This window comes from Salvelinus fontinalis, unplaced genomic scaffold (genome assembly GCF_029448725.1).
Source record: "Salvelinus fontinalis isolate EN_2023a unplaced genomic scaffold, ASM2944872v1 scaffold_1816, whole genome shotgun sequence".
NCBI classification, from domain to species: Eukaryota; Metazoa; Chordata; class Actinopteri; order Salmoniformes; family Salmonidae; genus Salvelinus; species Salvelinus fontinalis.
Window position 1 is genome coordinate 1 of NW_026602025.1, and position 16,570 is coordinate 16,570.

General features: G+C 47.2%; 2 protein-coding genes across 2 annotated transcripts; one reads left to right on the plus strand and one right to left on the minus strand.

Annotated features, from left to right (window-relative positions):
* Positions 1 to 1,821: 1,821 nt before the first annotated feature.
* LOC129850096 (polysialoglycoprotein-like) lies at positions 1,822 to 3,967 on the minus strand. The gene is made up of 4 exons (XM_055916672.1): positions 3,868 to 3,967; positions 3,646 to 3,711; positions 3,407 to 3,490; positions 1,822 to 3,268 (listed from the first exon to the last, which is right to left on the minus strand). The coding sequence occupies exons 1-4, from the start codon at positions 3,965 to 3,967 to the stop codon at positions 1,932 to 1,934; spliced, it is 1,587 nt and encodes a 528-aa protein (XP_055772647.1). The 3' UTR covers positions 1,822 to 1,931.
* A 5,457-nt stretch (positions 3,968 to 9,424) lies between these two features.
* LOC129850097 (polysialoglycoprotein) lies at positions 9,425 to 12,234 on the plus strand. Its single transcript, XM_055916673.1, has 4 exons — positions 9,425 to 9,519; positions 9,695 to 9,760; positions 9,924 to 10,007; positions 10,146 to 12,234. The coding sequence occupies exons 1-4, from the start codon at positions 9,459 to 9,461 to the stop codon at positions 11,480 to 11,482; spliced, it is 1,548 nt and encodes a 515-aa protein (XP_055772648.1). The 5' UTR covers positions 9,425 to 9,458; the 3' UTR covers positions 11,483 to 12,234.
* The last annotated feature ends 4,336 nt before the right edge of the window (positions 12,235 to 16,570 follow it).

The following is a 16,570-nucleotide window of genomic DNA, read 5'->3' on the forward strand; positions in this document are numbered from 1 at the left end:
TGTTTGATTTTGGATTGGAGATGTTTAATATGAGTCTGGAAGGAGAGTTTACATTCTAGCCAGACACCTAGGTATTTATAGATGTCCACATATTCTAGGTCGGAACCGTCCAGGGTGGTGATGCTAGTCGGGCGGGCGGGCGGGTGCAAGCAGCGAACGGTTGAAAAGCACGCATTTGGTTTTACTAGCGTTTAAGAGCAGTTGGAGGCCACCGAAGGAGTGTTGTATGGCATTGAAGCTCATTTGGAGGTTAGATAGCACAGTGTCCAAGGAATGGCCAGAAGTATACAGACTGGTGTCGTCTGCGTAGAGGTGGATCAGGGAATCGCCCGCAGCAAGAGCAACATCATTGATATATACAGAGAAAAGAGTCGGCCCGAGAATTGAACCCTGTGGTACCCCCATAGAGACTGCCAGAGGACCAGACAACATGCCCTCCGATTTGACACACTGAGCTCTGTCTGCAAAGTAGTTGGTGAACCAGGCAAGGCAGTCATCAGAAAAACCGAGGCTACCGAGTCTGCCGATAAGAATATGGTGATTGAGTCAAAAGCCATGGCCAGGTCGAGCGTGGCTGAGGTGCACCCGTGACCGGCTCGGAAACCGGATTGCACAGCGGAGAAGGTACGGTGGAATTCGAGATGGTCAGTGATCTGTTTATTAACTTGGCTTTCGAAGACCTTAGATTGGCAGGGCAGGATGGATGTAGGTCTGTAACAGTTTGGGTCCAGGGTGTCTCCCCCTTTGAAGAGGGGGATGACCACGGCAGTTTTCCAATCCTTGGGGATCTCAGACGATATGAAAGAGATGTTGAACAAGCTGGTAATAGGGGTTGTGACAATGGCGGCGGAAAGTTTCAGAAATAGAAGGTCTAGATTGTCAAGCACAGCTGATTTGTATGTGTCCAGGTTTTGCAGCTCTTTCAGAACATTTGATATCTGGATTTGGTTGGCATAAATTAGTAAAGCGGTGCCATAGAAATGTTTGAAATACAGCACATACCTACCGGTAGCTCAAAAGTTGGAGTCAATTTTGTTGCTGTATTAACTGCATTTAAAGGTTGCGTGTACGTGCTTTTTTAATTCATGGCGACTAAGTACGGTTTGCTACGACGCACACCCTGAGCGTTCATCATGCGGCTTGAGAAGGCCTGTATGAACAGACTTCCTCACACTTCTCATAGAAATTTACTGGTTTATCCCATGTAAATCAGAGTGGTTGGGAAATCCTGGTCAAACTCTTCCTGCCCTCAAACCCTAGGTTAGCAGCGCTACAAGCAACTCTGGGAGAGCCTGGACCTGATAGCAACCTGCCAACTAAGATCGTTAGCATTGACTTATTTAAACCTGAAAGTTTGGATTGGCACTGGGATATGAAGACACCCCGCCAAAACGATGGGCTAATGATACGAGAGCTGGTTTTATATTTAAGCTTTCACTAATAGGAAACCAAGTCAGTTACGAGAGAAGACACCCAGCAGAGTCATTTAAATGCAAGTTGACAACCGTGATATTAGTTTGCACTGACACCATTAACCCGATTCTAGCAGCCTCATATGTACCAACCTCAAACACTCAGTTCCACAACAATCAAGTTTAAATGAACAAGAACCCATTCCACATCATGTGATGCTACTAGCATAATTTGACCAAATGTAGCTTAAGTCAAATGGTAATTTAAGCACATGGGTCAAAGTAGACATATTGCTGATGCCAAAGCATGGTTATAATGCAAAATAAAAGTTGCCATCACCAGTTACTCATGTCAGGTCAAAGACCTCAACTCCAAGTAGGAACCGTCAAAACAATACTGAGGACACAATTATTACAGTTAGCGTTTAATTGAGCCAAAACAAGAAATTGCAGTTACACACACAACCTGGACAAAAAACCCATGAACTCTTGCATGGACCCCGAGCACCATGTCCCACATCAGATATCCATGTTTGTGGTCAACGGGGGCTGAGATGCAGAAGTCAACAGTTCCTCAATGGCATGGTCAGACGGGCCGGTGGCAGCTTCAGAGGTAGCGTCGTCAGACGGGCCAGTGGCAGCTTCAGAGGTAGCGTCGTCCGACGGGCCAGTGGCAGCTTCAGAGGTAGCGTCGTCCGACGGGCCAGTGGCAGCTTCAGAGGTAGCGTCGTCCGACGGGCCAGTGGCAGCTTCAGAGGTAGCGTCGTCCGACGGGCCAGTGGCAGCTTCAGAGGTAGCGTCGTCCGACGGGCCAGTGGCAGCTTCAGAGGTAGCGTCGTCCGACGGGCCAGTGGCAGCTTCAGAGGTAGCGTCGTCCGACGGGCCAGTGGCAGCTTCAGTGGCAGCGTCGTCCGACGGGCCAGTGGCAGCTTCAGAGGTAGCGTCGTCCGACGGGCCAGTGGCAGCTTCAGAGGTAGCGTCGTCCGACGGGCCAGTGGCAGCTTCAGAGGTAGCGTCGTCCGACGGGCCAGTGGCAGCTTCAGAGGTAGCGTCGTCCGACGGGCCAGTGGCAGCTTCAGAGGTAGCGTCGTCCGACGGGCCAGTGGCAGCTTCAGAGGTAGCCTCGTCCGACGGGCCAGTGGCAGCTTCAGAGGTAGCCTCGTCCGACGGGCCAGTGGCAGCTTCAGAGGTAGCCTCGTCCGACGGGCCAGTGGCAGCTTCAGAGGTAGCGTCGTCCGACGGGCCAGTGGCAGCTTCAGAGGTAGCGTCGTCCGACGGGCCAGTGGCAGCTTCAGAGGTAGCGTCGTCCGACGGGCCAGTGGCAGCTTCAGAGGTAGCGTCGTCAGACGGGCCAGTGGCAGCTTCAGAGGTAGCGTCGTCAGACGGGCCAGTGGCAGCTTCAGAGGTAGCGTCGTCAGACGGGCCAGTGGCAGCTTCAGAGGTAGCGTCGTCAGACGGGCCAGTGGCAGCTTCAGAGGTAGCGTCGTCAGACGGGCCAGTGGCAGCTTCAGAGGTAGCGTCGTCAGACGGGCCAGTGGCAGCTTCAGAGGTAGCGTCGTCAGACGGGCCAGTGGCAGCTTCAGAGGTAGCGTCGTCAGACGGGCCAGTGGTAGCTTCAGAGGTAGCGTCGTCAGACGGGCCAGTGGCAGCTTCAGAGGTAGCGTCGTCAGACGGGCCAGTGGCAGCTTCAGAGGTAGCGTCGTCAGACGGGCCAGTGGCAGCTTCAGAGGTAGCGTCGTCAGACGGGCCAGTGGCAGCTTTTGAGGTAGCGTCGTCAGAGGACAGGGCATCATTTGCCGTAGAGCTACCGTGGTTTGGAGAAGCTTGGGATTCTACTTCATTAGTCTCGAAATACTCTAGAGAGAAAACATAAAGGAACAGTTGGGTATTCTACAGCAACACAGCTGTTCTACACGGTCTAAGCCAAATTGCCATTTGAATGTTGAGCAACATGAACCCAACACAGATTTCAAAGTATATGTTTCAGGCCGTACCTTCTCTGTCTTGTTTAGCGTCAGACCCTATGGATCGGAGCAAGGCCAGGGCATGCACAATGGAGACGTCATTTGATGACAGCTCTGAAAAACGTAGGTTAAGGTACACAAGCAAAATCAAAGGGTTTGACAACATTATTTAGACATCTAAGTTACTCTATGGTGTTGAATGAGTGTCAAGCACAGCAGCACCATAGACACAGTACAAAGCTAGAAGGGTTGTGGAAAGAAACACTTACCTCCAAGTCTCCTCTGCAGAGAGACTTGCTCTTGCTTCTGGGACTTTCCAACAGGGTAACAAGAAACTGAGGAGAAAGTGTTGACGGAAAATATCTACATATATTAATAATAGCAGATGACCAATGCGGAACAGACAGTCACATTGTAACCTCCAACTGATAAAGTAAAGCATATTTCCCAAACAAATCCCTTCAATCCAAATAAAACATTAGTGAACCAACCTTTCACAACCCCCACAGTCACCACAAAGAGCAGCAGTTCTCTCACACCTCCCATGATCATGAAAATAGTCTGTGTTATCAACAGGTAATGTCTTCCCATGGCCTGTATGAGGCTTATATAGGCCACTAATGACCTTTTACCTGACAAACATGACTTAACGATCAATTAACATGCTTGATTGAGGTGTTACATTCAGATAGAAATAGACCATGTAGAACGTATGTTGATTCTGGTGGGCAGGCAATCTTTTCTACTCCATATATTGCATTTATATCTGTAATGTTTAACCCTAATGGTCTCAGATCAGCAGTAAAAAGAAGTAGGCCTAATTATTTTAGGTGTAATCTTCAAAGATATTAGGGGGAAATAAACACTGTACTCAAATCCACTTTTTACAATGCTCCTGGGAAATGGGTAGGCCTCCACCATATAGTCCTCATAGTTTTACAGCTGTGTTATATTCCTTTATTTACATAGATCACATACATAAATATATATGTTAGCTGTAGGTAGCTTTGGGATAAAATTCCCATATTGTATTGTTACTAACATAAGTCATAATATATCATATTTTCCTCATTTGCTCTGTAGGAGGTTCGTCATATGAAGGACATTCAAGTGGGTGTGACCCCTAAACTGTAGGAGGGGCTCAGTGGGGTGACAGACATCCTGTAAGGGATCTCCAGCTAGTGTCTGAGGACCTGTAGGAGGCTGTGTCTACAGCTGTGGGGCAGGACAAGCATGGTAACCTAACCTCAATGTATGAAGGATTTTATTGTTAGGGATAGTAACCTCCAATCTTTTAAAATATGTCTCTGTGTCTCTCCACCAATCTCCCTTCTCTTCCCCATCCCCCAACCCACTTCAGTAGGTTCAGCCCAGGATAAGTGCACCATCCTGGCTGTGATCCCCAGTCCAGCTGCTCCATGTAACCTAGTTCGGAAGCAGGACCTCAGCGAATGTATGTGGTTGTTCCTTACTTTAACATAAAACTATCATAGATATTATGTACACCTAATTGTCTTCTCACATGTTCCCTTCGCCCTCCTCCTCAGACCGCTGCACCCTGACCTTTGACCCTTGTACGGCCAACGATCACCTGCTCCTCTCCCAGGAGAACGTACGAGGGCATCCCCAGGAAGGAAAAGGGGAAACGGTGTATGGTGGGAATGAACGATCTTCCCTAGAGCCTCCAGCTGGATGAGCGCCAGCTGAGCACCTGGCACAATGGGTGCCTGTGTAACCGATGTGAAATGGCTAGCTAGGTAGCAGTGGTGCGCGCTAGCAGCCTTTCAGTCGGTGACGTCACTTGCTCTGAAACCTTGAAGTAGTGGTTCCCCTTGCTCTGCAAGGGCCGAGGCTTTTGTGGAGCGATGGGTAACGATGCTTCGTGGGTGACTGTTGTTGATGTGTGCAGAGGGTCCCTGGTTCACGCCCGGGTCGGGGCGAGGGGACGGACTAAAGTTATACTGTTACACCTGGAAGCGGTGGATGGCCACTGTCACCACTCCCGCATTAGAATGCTGCTGGACTACGAGGCTGGAAAACTGACGAACTACGGAGACGGGCAGACACGGCTGCATGCCTCGCCTTCACTCAGGAGCTGTTCCCGACCTGTTGCCACGACGACAACACGAAAGGGGATGACGTGACCTAACCATCTCATATGGGACTATTCTCCGTAACCATATACTTAGATAGACATCGTATCATTGTATCTTTTATTTATTTATTTTATTTCACCTTTATTTAACCAGGTAGGCAAATTGAGAACACGTTCTCATTTACAATTGCGACCTGGCCAAGATAAAGCAAAGCAGTTCGACACATACAACAACACATAGTTACACATGGAGTAAAACAAACATACAGTCAATAATACAGTGAAAAATAAGTCTATATACAATGTGAGCAAGTGAGGTGAGATAAGGGAGGTGAAGGCAAACAAAATATATATATAAATAAATAAAAATATAAAAAAGGCCATGGTGGCGAAGTAAATACAATATAGCAAGTAAAAAAAAAAATGGAATGGTTGGTTTGCAGTGGAAGAAAGTGCAAAGTAGAGATAGAAATAATGGGGTGCAACGGAGCAAAATAAATAAATAAATACAGTAGGTAAAGATGTAGTTGTTTGGGCTAAATTATAGATGGGCTATGTACAGGTGCAGTAATCTATGAGCTGCTCTGAAAGCTGGTGCTTAAAGCTAGTGAGGGAGATAAGTGTTTCCAGTTTCAGAGATTTTTGTAGTTCGTTCCAGTCATTGGCAGCAGAGAACTGGAAGGAGAGGCGGCCAAAGGAAGAATTGGTTTTGGGGGTGACCAGAGAGATATACCTGCTGGAGCGCGTGCTACAGGTGGGTGCTGCTATGGTGACCAGCGAGCTGAGATAAGGGGGGACTTTACCTAGCAGGGTCTTGTAGATGACCTGGAGCCAGTGGGTTTGGCGACGAGTATGAAGCGAGGGCCAGCCAACGAGAGTGTACAGGTCGCAGTGGTGGGTAGTATATGGGGCTTTGGTGGCAAAACGGATGGCACTGTGATAGACTGCATCCAATTTATTGAGTAGGGTTTTGGAGGCTATTTTGTAAATGACATCACCGAAGTCGAGGATTGGTAGGATGGTCAGTTTTACAAGGGTATGTTTGGCAGCATGAGTGAAGGATGCTTTGTTGCGGAATAGGAAGCCAATTCTAGATTTAACTTTGGATTGGAGATGTTTGATGTGAGTCTGGAAGGAGAGTTTACAGTCTAACCAGACACCTAGGTATTTGTAGTTGTCCACATATTCTAAGTCAGAGCCGTCCAGAGTAGTGATGTTGGACAGGCGGGCAGGTGCAGGCAGCGATCGGTTGAAGAGCATGCATTTAGTTTTACTTGTATTTAAGAGCAGTTGGAGACCACGGAAGTAGAGTTGTATGGCATTGAAGCTCGCCTGGAGGGTTGTTAACACAGTGTCAAAAGAAGGGCCAGAAGTATACAGAATAGTGTCGTCTGCGTAGAGGTGGATCAGAGACTCACCAGCAGCAAGAGCGACATCATTGATGTATACAGAGAAAAGAGTCGGCTTGAGAATTGAACCCTGTGGTACCCCCATAGAGACTGCCAGAGGTCCGGACAACAGGCCTTCCAATTTGACACACTGAACTCTGTCTGCGAAGTAGTTGGTGAACCAGGCGAGACAGTCATTTGAGAAACCAAGGCTGTTGAGTCTGCCGATAAGAATACGGTGATTGACAGAGTCGAAAGCCTTGGCCAGGTCGATGAAGACGGCTGCACAGTAATGTCTTTTATCGATGGCGGTTATGATATCGTTTAGTACCTTGAGCGTGGCTGAGGTGCACCCATGACCAGCTCGGAAACTGGATTGCACAGCGGAGAAGGTACGGTGGGATTCGAAATGGTCAGTGATCTGTTTATTAACTTGGCTTTCGAAGACTTTAGAAAGGCAGGGCAGGATGGATATAGGTCTATAACAGTTTGGGTCTAGAGTGTCACCCCCTTTGAAGAGGGGGATGACCGCGGCAGCTTTCCAATCTTTAGGGATCTCGGACGATACGAAAGAGAGGTTGAACAGACTGGTAATAGGGGTTGCAACAATGGCGGCGGATAATTTTAGAAAGAGAGGGTCCAGATTGTCTAGCCCAGCTGATTTGTACGGGTCCAGTTTTTGCAGCTCTTTCAGAACATCTGCTAACTGGATTTGGGTGAAGGAGAAGCTGGGGAGGCTCGGGCAAGTAGCTGCGGGGTGTGCGGAGCTGTTGGCCGGAGTTGGGGTAGCCAGGAAGAAAACATGGCCAGCCGTAGAGAAATGCTTATTGAAATGTTCGATTATCATGGATTTATCGGTGGTGACCGTGTTACCTAGCCTCAATGCAGTGGGCAGCTGGGAGGAGGTGCTCTTGTTCTCCATGGACTTTACAGTGTCCCAAAACTTTTTGGAGTTAGAGCTACACTGTGCAAATTTCTGGTTGAAAAATCTACCAGACACAGTCTGGTACCAATCAACATGACAGCCTTGAGTTGGGGAGGAGTGAGCACTTTGGGGTAGCGGTCAGGTCAGATGAAGTGAGGAAGAACAGATATCACAAAGGTTCTGTCTAGCAACAGAGATGCATTGGCTGTTCAGAGGTGTAGGAGTAGACTCAGCATAGGAGAAAGGATTAAATATCAGTGCTTGTGTGAATATGTTTTTTGTCTAATGCAGCTGTCTTGACCCTCTGGGAAGAATAAACTTGGTTTAAGCTTTCATAGTGTCCGTCGAGTTTTTACTCTGAGAATTAGAACCTAACAGTTGGCACTGCGAGCAGGGTTCACCACGATTTGCAGTCGAACTAGAGATTCTGAATCAGTGAAACAGAAACAAGGTAGGCACAGTTCCTACACCTGTTATCACTAATTCTGACATCTTGGGGAGATGAGAGTCGTACGCTGAACCAATTATAGGGTACGGACCTAGAAAGCCTGAGCTTATTCAGTAGTCCCATTGTAATTATGACCGGTCGTAGTCTTAGGGGGTAAGACCCGGGTGGGGTTGGTTACCTGCTAATACCTGTAACGAGTGGGTGAAAGTCTCAGCCGCAGTGGACATGCGGCAGTAGAGTGGGTGTGGATGGATAAAATGACATGCTTGTGTACTAGGATAAAAAGTTGCCATTCAGGGTTAGAAGAAAAGCATTAAGATACTCGAACGCTGTTGGATTTGGTTGTATTAGCAATAAAGAGAGCAATAAAGAGAGGTTGGTTTTATGCCCTGTTAAGGTGGGGAACCATGACAGATTATGTGGAAATAGGAAGACAAGTGTGAATCATTTTGGTAATGTGTGTTATCAACAACAGTGATATTTGAACAGATTGGAGATGACTATGAATAACAATAAAATCCTTCATACAGTGAGGTTAGGGTAGGTTACCATGCTTGTCCTGAACCACAGCTGTAGACACAGCCTCCTCCAGGTCCTCAGACACTAGCTTGGAGATCCGTTACAGGATGTCTGTCACCCCACTGAGCCCCTATTGCAGGTTAGGGGTCACATCCACTTGAATGTCCTTCATATGACGAACCTCCTACAGAGCAAATTAGGAAAATATGATATATTATGATTTATGTTAGTAACAATACAATATGGGAATTTTATCCCAAAGCTACCTACAGCTAACATATATATTTATGTATGTGATCTATGTAAATAAAGGAATATAACACAGCTGTAAAACTGTGAAGGACTATATGGTGGAGGCCTACCCATTTCCCAGGAGCATTGTAAAAAGTGGATTTGGGTACAGTGTTTATTTCCCCCTAATATCTTTGAAGATTACACCTAAAATAATTAGGCCTACTTCTTTCTACTGCTGATCTGAGACCATTAGGGTTAAACATTACAGATATAAATGCAATATATGGAGTAGAAAAGATTGCCTGCCCAACATACATTCTACATGGTCTATTTCTATCTGAATGTAACACCTCAATCAAGCATGTTAATTGATCGTTAAGTCATGTTTGTCAGGTAAAAGGTCATTAGTGGCCTATATAAGCCTCATACAGGCCATGTGAAGACATTACCTGTTGATAACACAGACTATTTTCATGATCATGGGCGGAGTGAGAGAATTGCTGCTCTTTGTGGTGACTGTGGGGGTTGTGAAAGGTTGGTTCACTAATGTTTTATTTAGATTGAAGGGATTTGGTTGGGAAATAATTTTATCTTTATCAGTTGGAGATAAAAATTTGACTGTCTGTTTGTTCCGCATTGGTCGTCTGCTATTATTAATATATGTAGCTATTTTGTGTCAACTCAACTTCTGTCAACACTTTCTCCTTAGTTTCTTGTTACCCTGTTGGAAAGTCCCAGAAGCTAGAGCAAGTCTCTCTGCAGAGGAGACTTGGAGGTAAGTGTTTCTTTCCACAACCCTTCTAGCTTTGTACTGTGTCTATGGTGCTGCTGTGCTTGACACTCATTCAACACCATAGAGTAACTCAGTTGTCTAAATAATGTTGTCAAACCCTTTGATTTGGTCATTTTGCTTGTGTACCTTAACCTACGTTTTTCAGAGCTGTCATCAAATGACGTCTCCATTGTGCATGCCCTGGCCTTGCTCCGATCCATAGGGTCTGACGCTAAACAAGACAGAGAAGGTACGGCCTGAAACATATACTTTGAAATCTGTGTTGGGTTCATGTTGCTCAACATTCAAATGGCAATTTGGCTTAGACCGTGTAGAACAGCTGTGTTGCTGTAGAATACCCAACTGTTCCTTTATGTTTTCTCTCTAGAGTATTTCGAGACTAATGAAGTAGAATCCCAAGCTTCTCCAAACCACGGTAGCTCTACGGCAAATGATGCCCTGTCCTCTGACGACGCTACCTCAAAAGCTGCCACCGGCCGGTCTGACGACGCTACCTCTGAAGCTGCCACCGGCCCGTCTGACGACGCTACCTCTGAAGCTGCCACCGGCCCGTCTGACGACGCTACCTCTGAAGCTGCCACCGGCCCGTCTGACGACGCTACCTCTGAAGCTGCCACCGGCCCGTCTGACGACGCTACCTCTGAAGCTGCCACCGGCCCGTCTGACGACGCTACCTCTGAAGCTGCCACCGGCCCGTCTGACGACGCTACCTCTGAAGCTGCCACCGGCCCGTCTGACGACGCTACCTCTGAAGCTGCCACCGGCCCGTCTGACGACGCTACCTCTGAAGCTGCCACCGGCCCGTCTGACGACGCTACCTCTGAAGCTGCCACCGGCCCGTCTGACGACGCTACCTCTGAAGCTGCCACCGGCCCGTCTGACGACGCTACCTCTGAAGCTGCCACCGGCCCGTCGGACGACGCTACCTCTGAAGCTGCCACCGGCCCGTCGGACGACGCTACCTCTGAAGCTGCCACAGGCCCGTCGGACGACGCTACCTCTGAAGCTGCCACCGGCCCGTCGGACGACGCTACCTCTGAAGCTGCCACCGGCCCGTCGGACGACGCTACCTCTGAAGCTGCCACCGGCCCGTCGGACGACGCTACCTCTGAAGCTGCCACCGGCCCGTCGGACGACGCTACCTCTGAAGCTGCCACCGGCCCGTCGGACGACGCTACCTCTGAAGCTGCCACCGGCCCGTCGGACGACGCTACCTCTGAAGCTGCCACCGGCCCGTCGGACGACGCTACCTCTGAAGCTGCCACCGGCCCGTCGGACGACGCTACCTCTGAAGCTGCCACCGGCCCGTCGGACGACGCTACCTCTGAAGCTGCCACCGGCCCGTCGGACGACGCTACCTCTGAAGCTGCCACCGGCCCGTCGGACGACGCTACCTCTGAAGCTGCCACCGGCCCGTCGGACGACGCTACCTCTGAAGCTGCCACCGGCCCGTCGGACGACGCTACCTCTGAAGCTGCCACCGGCCCGTCGGACGACGCTACCTCTGAAGCTGCCACCGGCCCGTCGGACGACGCTACCTCTGAAGCTGCCACCGGCCCGTCGGACGACGCTACCTCTGAAGCTGCCACCGGCCCGTCGGACGACGCTACCTCTGAAGCTGCCACCGGCCCGTCTGACCATGCCATTGAGGAACTGTTGACTTCTGCATCTCAGCCCCCGTTGACCACAAACATGGATATCTGATGTGGGACATGGTGCTCGGGGTCAATGCAAGAGTTCATGGGTTTTTTGTCCAGGTTGTGTGTAACTGCAATTTCTTGTTTTGGTTCAATTAAACGCTAACTGTAATAATATTGTCCTCAGTATTGTTTTGACGGTTCCTACTGAGTTGAGGTCTTTGACCTGACATGAGTAACTGGTGATGGCAATATATGTCTACTTTGACCCCTGTGCTTAAATTACCATTTGGCACTTTAAGCTACATTTGGTCAAATCATGCTAGTAGCATCACATTATGTGGAATGGGTTCTTGTTCATTTAAACTTGATGGTTGTGGAACTGAGTGTTTGGGGTTGGTACATATGAGGCTGCTAGAATTGGGTTTAATGGTGTCAGTGCTAACTAATATCACGGTTGTCAACTTGCATTTAAATGACTCTGCTGGGTGTCTTCTCTCGTAACTGACTTGGTTTCCTATTAGTGAAAGCTTAAATATAAAACCAGCTCTCGTATCATTAGGCCATCGTTTTGGCGGGGTGTCTTCATATCCCAGTGCCAATAAATAAGTCAATGCTAACCTGTCTTAGCTGGCAGGTTGCTATCAGGTCCAGGCTCTCCCAGAGTTGCTTGTAGCGCCGCTAACCTAGGATTTGAGGGCAGGAACAGTTAGACCAGGATTTCCCACCCACTCTGATTTACATGGGATAAACCATTGGAAGAAACTGGTAAATTTCTATGAGAAGCGTGAGGAAGTTTGTTCATACAGGCCTTCTCTAGCCGCATGATGAACGCTCAGGGTGTGCGTCGTAGCAAACCGTACCTAGTCGCCATGAATTAAAAAAGCACGTACACGCAACCTTTAAATGCAGTTAATACAGCAACAAAATTGGGTCACACTTTTGAGCTACCGGTAGGTATCTGCTGTAATTAAACACCAACGCTCCTTCCATGGCCTCCAACTGCTCCTAAACGCTAGTAAAACCAAATGCATGATTTTCAACCGTTCGCTGCCCGCACCCGCCCGACTAGCATCACTACTCTGGACGGTTCTGACCTAGAATACGTGGACAACTACAAATACCTAGGTGTCTGGCTAGACTGTAAAATCTCCTTCCAAACTCAAATCAAACATCTCCAATCCAATCAAATCTAGATTCGGCTTTCTATTTCGCAACAATGCCTCCACTCACGCCGCCAAACTTACCCTAGTAAAACTGACTATCCTACCATTCCTCGACTTTGGCGATGTCATCTACAAAATAGCTTCCAATACTCTACTCAGCAAACTGGATGCAGTCTATCACAGTGCCATCCGTGTTGTTACCAAAGCCCCTTATACCACCCACCACTAAGACCTGTATGCTCTTGTCGGCTGGCCCTCGCTACATATTCGTCGCCAGACCCACTGGCTCCAGGTCATCTATAAGTCTATGCTAGGTAAAGCTCCGCCTTATCTCAGCTCACTGGTCACGATAACAACACCCACCTGTAGCACGCGCTCCAGCAGGTATATCTCACTGGTCATCCCCAAAGCCAACACCTCTTTTGGCCGCCTTTCCTTCCAGTTCTCTGCTGCCAGTGACTGGAACGAATTGCACAAATCGCAGAAGCTGGAGACTTACATTTCACTCACTAACTTTAAATATCAGCTATCTGAGCAGCTAACCGATCACTGCAGCTATACATAGTTCATCTGTAAATAGCCCACCCCAATCTACCCACCTCATCCCCATATTGTTTTTATTTACTTTACTGCTCTTTTGCACACCAGTATCACTACTTGCTCATCTATCACTCCAGTGTTAGTCTGCAAAATGTTTATTACTTTGAAACTATGGCCTATTTATTGCCTTACCTCCTCACGCCATTTGCACACACTGTATAGACTTCTTTTTTTCTATTGTGTTATTGACTGACTCTGTGTTGTTGTTTGTGTCGCACTGCTTTGCTTTATCTTGGCCAGGTCGCAGTTGTAAATGAGAACTTGTTCTCAACTAGCTTACCTGGTTAAATAAAGGTGAAATAAACAAAAAATCCCAGAGGATCCCAGATGGCTAACAATAACATAACCTGACATAACGTAAACGTTATACATTAAGCTCTCTCCCTCAGTGACATGAATTAGTATATTTCATATTCTCAGAACCCAACAGTAGGTTTTAAGGTGTGGCTGCATGTTTGTCGTGGACGCATTGTCACTCTTGATGTTCTTTTTCCAGATTGCAAGTGAAACACCTTTAGATGTAAGTGCCAGTTGGTAACTTTCTCACACTTGCTTGTTTAAGGTATGGATGCAACACCCCAGTATGTCTGCAGGGGCTGGTCACTGAGATTTACCATGTTTCACATGCTACTAGACTAACCTTCCAAGTAAATATGTTACAAGTCTGAACTGGCCATCCTGGTCTTTCCTCAACTAATTGAAACCTCAGGGACAGACATGCTAAACGACTTTGATGTCAGAGCTCCCATCAGCCCTCTACACCTCGCTGTGAGTAAAGCCTACCTGCTCCTGAAGTGGTCTCCATATGACAAATGGTACCCTATTCCCTCTTTAGTACACTACTTTTGACCAGATCCTTATAGGCCCTGATCAAAAGTAGTTAACTACATAGGGAATAGGGTGCTATCTGGGATGCAGGCGTGGTGTTGATTTTCCACAGGAAGTTGACTGTCCAGATAGACTCACACACCAAATTCCTATCTATTCCTGATTAGTGTGAAATACATGCATATTCTACACAGTGATGATGAGGAAGATTTCCTTATTTTGCCATTTGAGGTAATCAACCTCAGAGGAGAAGTAGAGTGTTTGTTTCTCAATCCCACACTTGGCAGGGACCTCAGATTTTGATGCTGGGCGGGAGCAAAAATGGGCTCCCGATTGAAAGACTCTGGTCTACTTTAGAGGTCTAGCACTGTATTTCTGTTCGGGCGTACCACTGGTCTACTATAGGACTTTGATTATATTAAGAGTGTATATCTATTCAGGCGTACCACTGGACTTTGCTTGAGACTGTGTTTGTGTTTCTATTCAGGCGTACCACGGCCACCACCATGCTATGGAGGTCCTGGTTCAGTCTCTGCTGGATCTAGACGTGAGGGACAGCCAGGGGCGCACCCTCTGGACCTGTCTGCCTTAAAATGCCATGTGGAGTGTGTTGACGTCCTCATCAACCAGGGAGCCTCCATCCTGGTTAAATACTTCACCCTAAAGAGGACCCCCATCCACGCTGCAGGTACACATAGGATATCACACAGAGCTTCTGTAATTAAAAAGTTTTCCTGACCAAGATGGCCATTTGTTTGGTAATGTTGCTAGGACGACAATGTCCACTCTAGGGATGTTACATGGTATAGTGTGAACATGCCCACTAGACACTGATCTAAGGTCATTTTTTGTCATGTTTTCTACTAATGATTGAGGATCTAGGGAGGGTAAGCTGATCCTAGATCAGTGCACAGGGGAGACTTCTATCCAGAGCCAGGTACACAGCTAGCAGGTGACAGGCTTCGATGGCCTCAGCCCCAAAATTCTTTATTATCTGCTGTATTAACATCTTGAGGATGTCATCTACCAACACCATTGTTCTACAAATCTGTCTGTTCATGTGAAGGTTATAGTCATCCAGCAATCTGCTCATATCCTCTCTGTTTATCCTCCTCCAGCTACCAACGGTCAATCATCTCACATTCTTATATCCTCTCTGTTTATGCTCCTTTAGCTACCAACGGTCAATCATCTGACATTCTTATGTCCTCTCTGTTTATGCTCCTTTAGCTACCAATGGTCAATCATCTGACATTCTTATGTCCTCTCTGTTTATCCTCCTCTAGCTACCAAGGGTCAATCATCTGACATTCTTATATCCTCTCTGTTTATCCTCCTCTAGCTACCAACGGTCAATCATCTGACATTCTTATATCCTCTCTGTTTATCCTCCTCTAGCTACCAACGGTCAATCATCTGACATTCTTATATCCTCTCTGTTTACATCATTTACATTTACATTTAAGTCATTTAGCAGACGCTCTTATCCAGAGCGACTTACAAATTGGTGCATTCACCTTATGACATCCAGTGGAACAGCCACTTTACAATAGTTTATCCTCCTCTAGCTACCAACGGTCAATCATCTGACATTCTTATATCCTCTCTGTTTATCCTCCTCCAGCTACAAGCTAGATATTCTTATATCCTCTCTGTTTATCTTCCTCTAGCTACCAACGGTCAATCATCTGACATTCTTATATCCTCTCTGTTTATCCTCCTCTAGCTACCAACGGTCAATCATCTGACATTCTTATATCCTCTCTGTTTATCCTCCTCCAGCTACAAGCTAGATATTCTTATATCCTCTCTGTTTATCTTCCTCTAGCTACCAACGGTCAATCATCTGACATTCTTATATCCTCTCTGTTTATCCTCTAGCTACCAACGGTCAATCATCTGACATTCTTATATCCTCTCTGTTTATCCTCCTCTAGCTACCAACGGTCAATCATCTGACATTCTTATATCCTCTCTGTTTATCCTCCTCCAGCTACAAGCTAGATATTCTTATATCCTCTCTGTTTATCTTCCTCTAGCTACCAACGGTCAATCATCTGACATTCTTATATCCTCTCTGTTTATCCTCTAGCTACCAACGGTCAATCATCTGACATTCTTATATCCTCTCTGTTTATCCTCTAGCTACCAACGGTCAATCATCTGACATTCTTATATCCTCTCTGTTTATCCTCCTCTAGCTACCAACGGTCAATCATCTGACATTCTTATATCCTCTCTGTTTATCTTCCTCTAGCTAACAACGGTTATTCGGAGTGTTTGCGTTTGCTGATTGGAAATGCTGACCTCCAGAGTGCAGTGGACGTTCAAGACGGGAATAGACAGTAACTCATTTGGGTTTCGGATACAATTCCTTAAATAAAGAGATTTTGACACTAGGCTTTCATCCCAAATGGCAACCTATACCCTACTTGATGCACTATTTTAAACCAAAGCCCTATGGGCTCAGGTCAACAGTAGTGTACGATATAGGGAATAGGTTGCCATTTGGGACTCAGCCTGGTTATTACCAGTTTGTAATATGACCTGTTGTCTTGTGT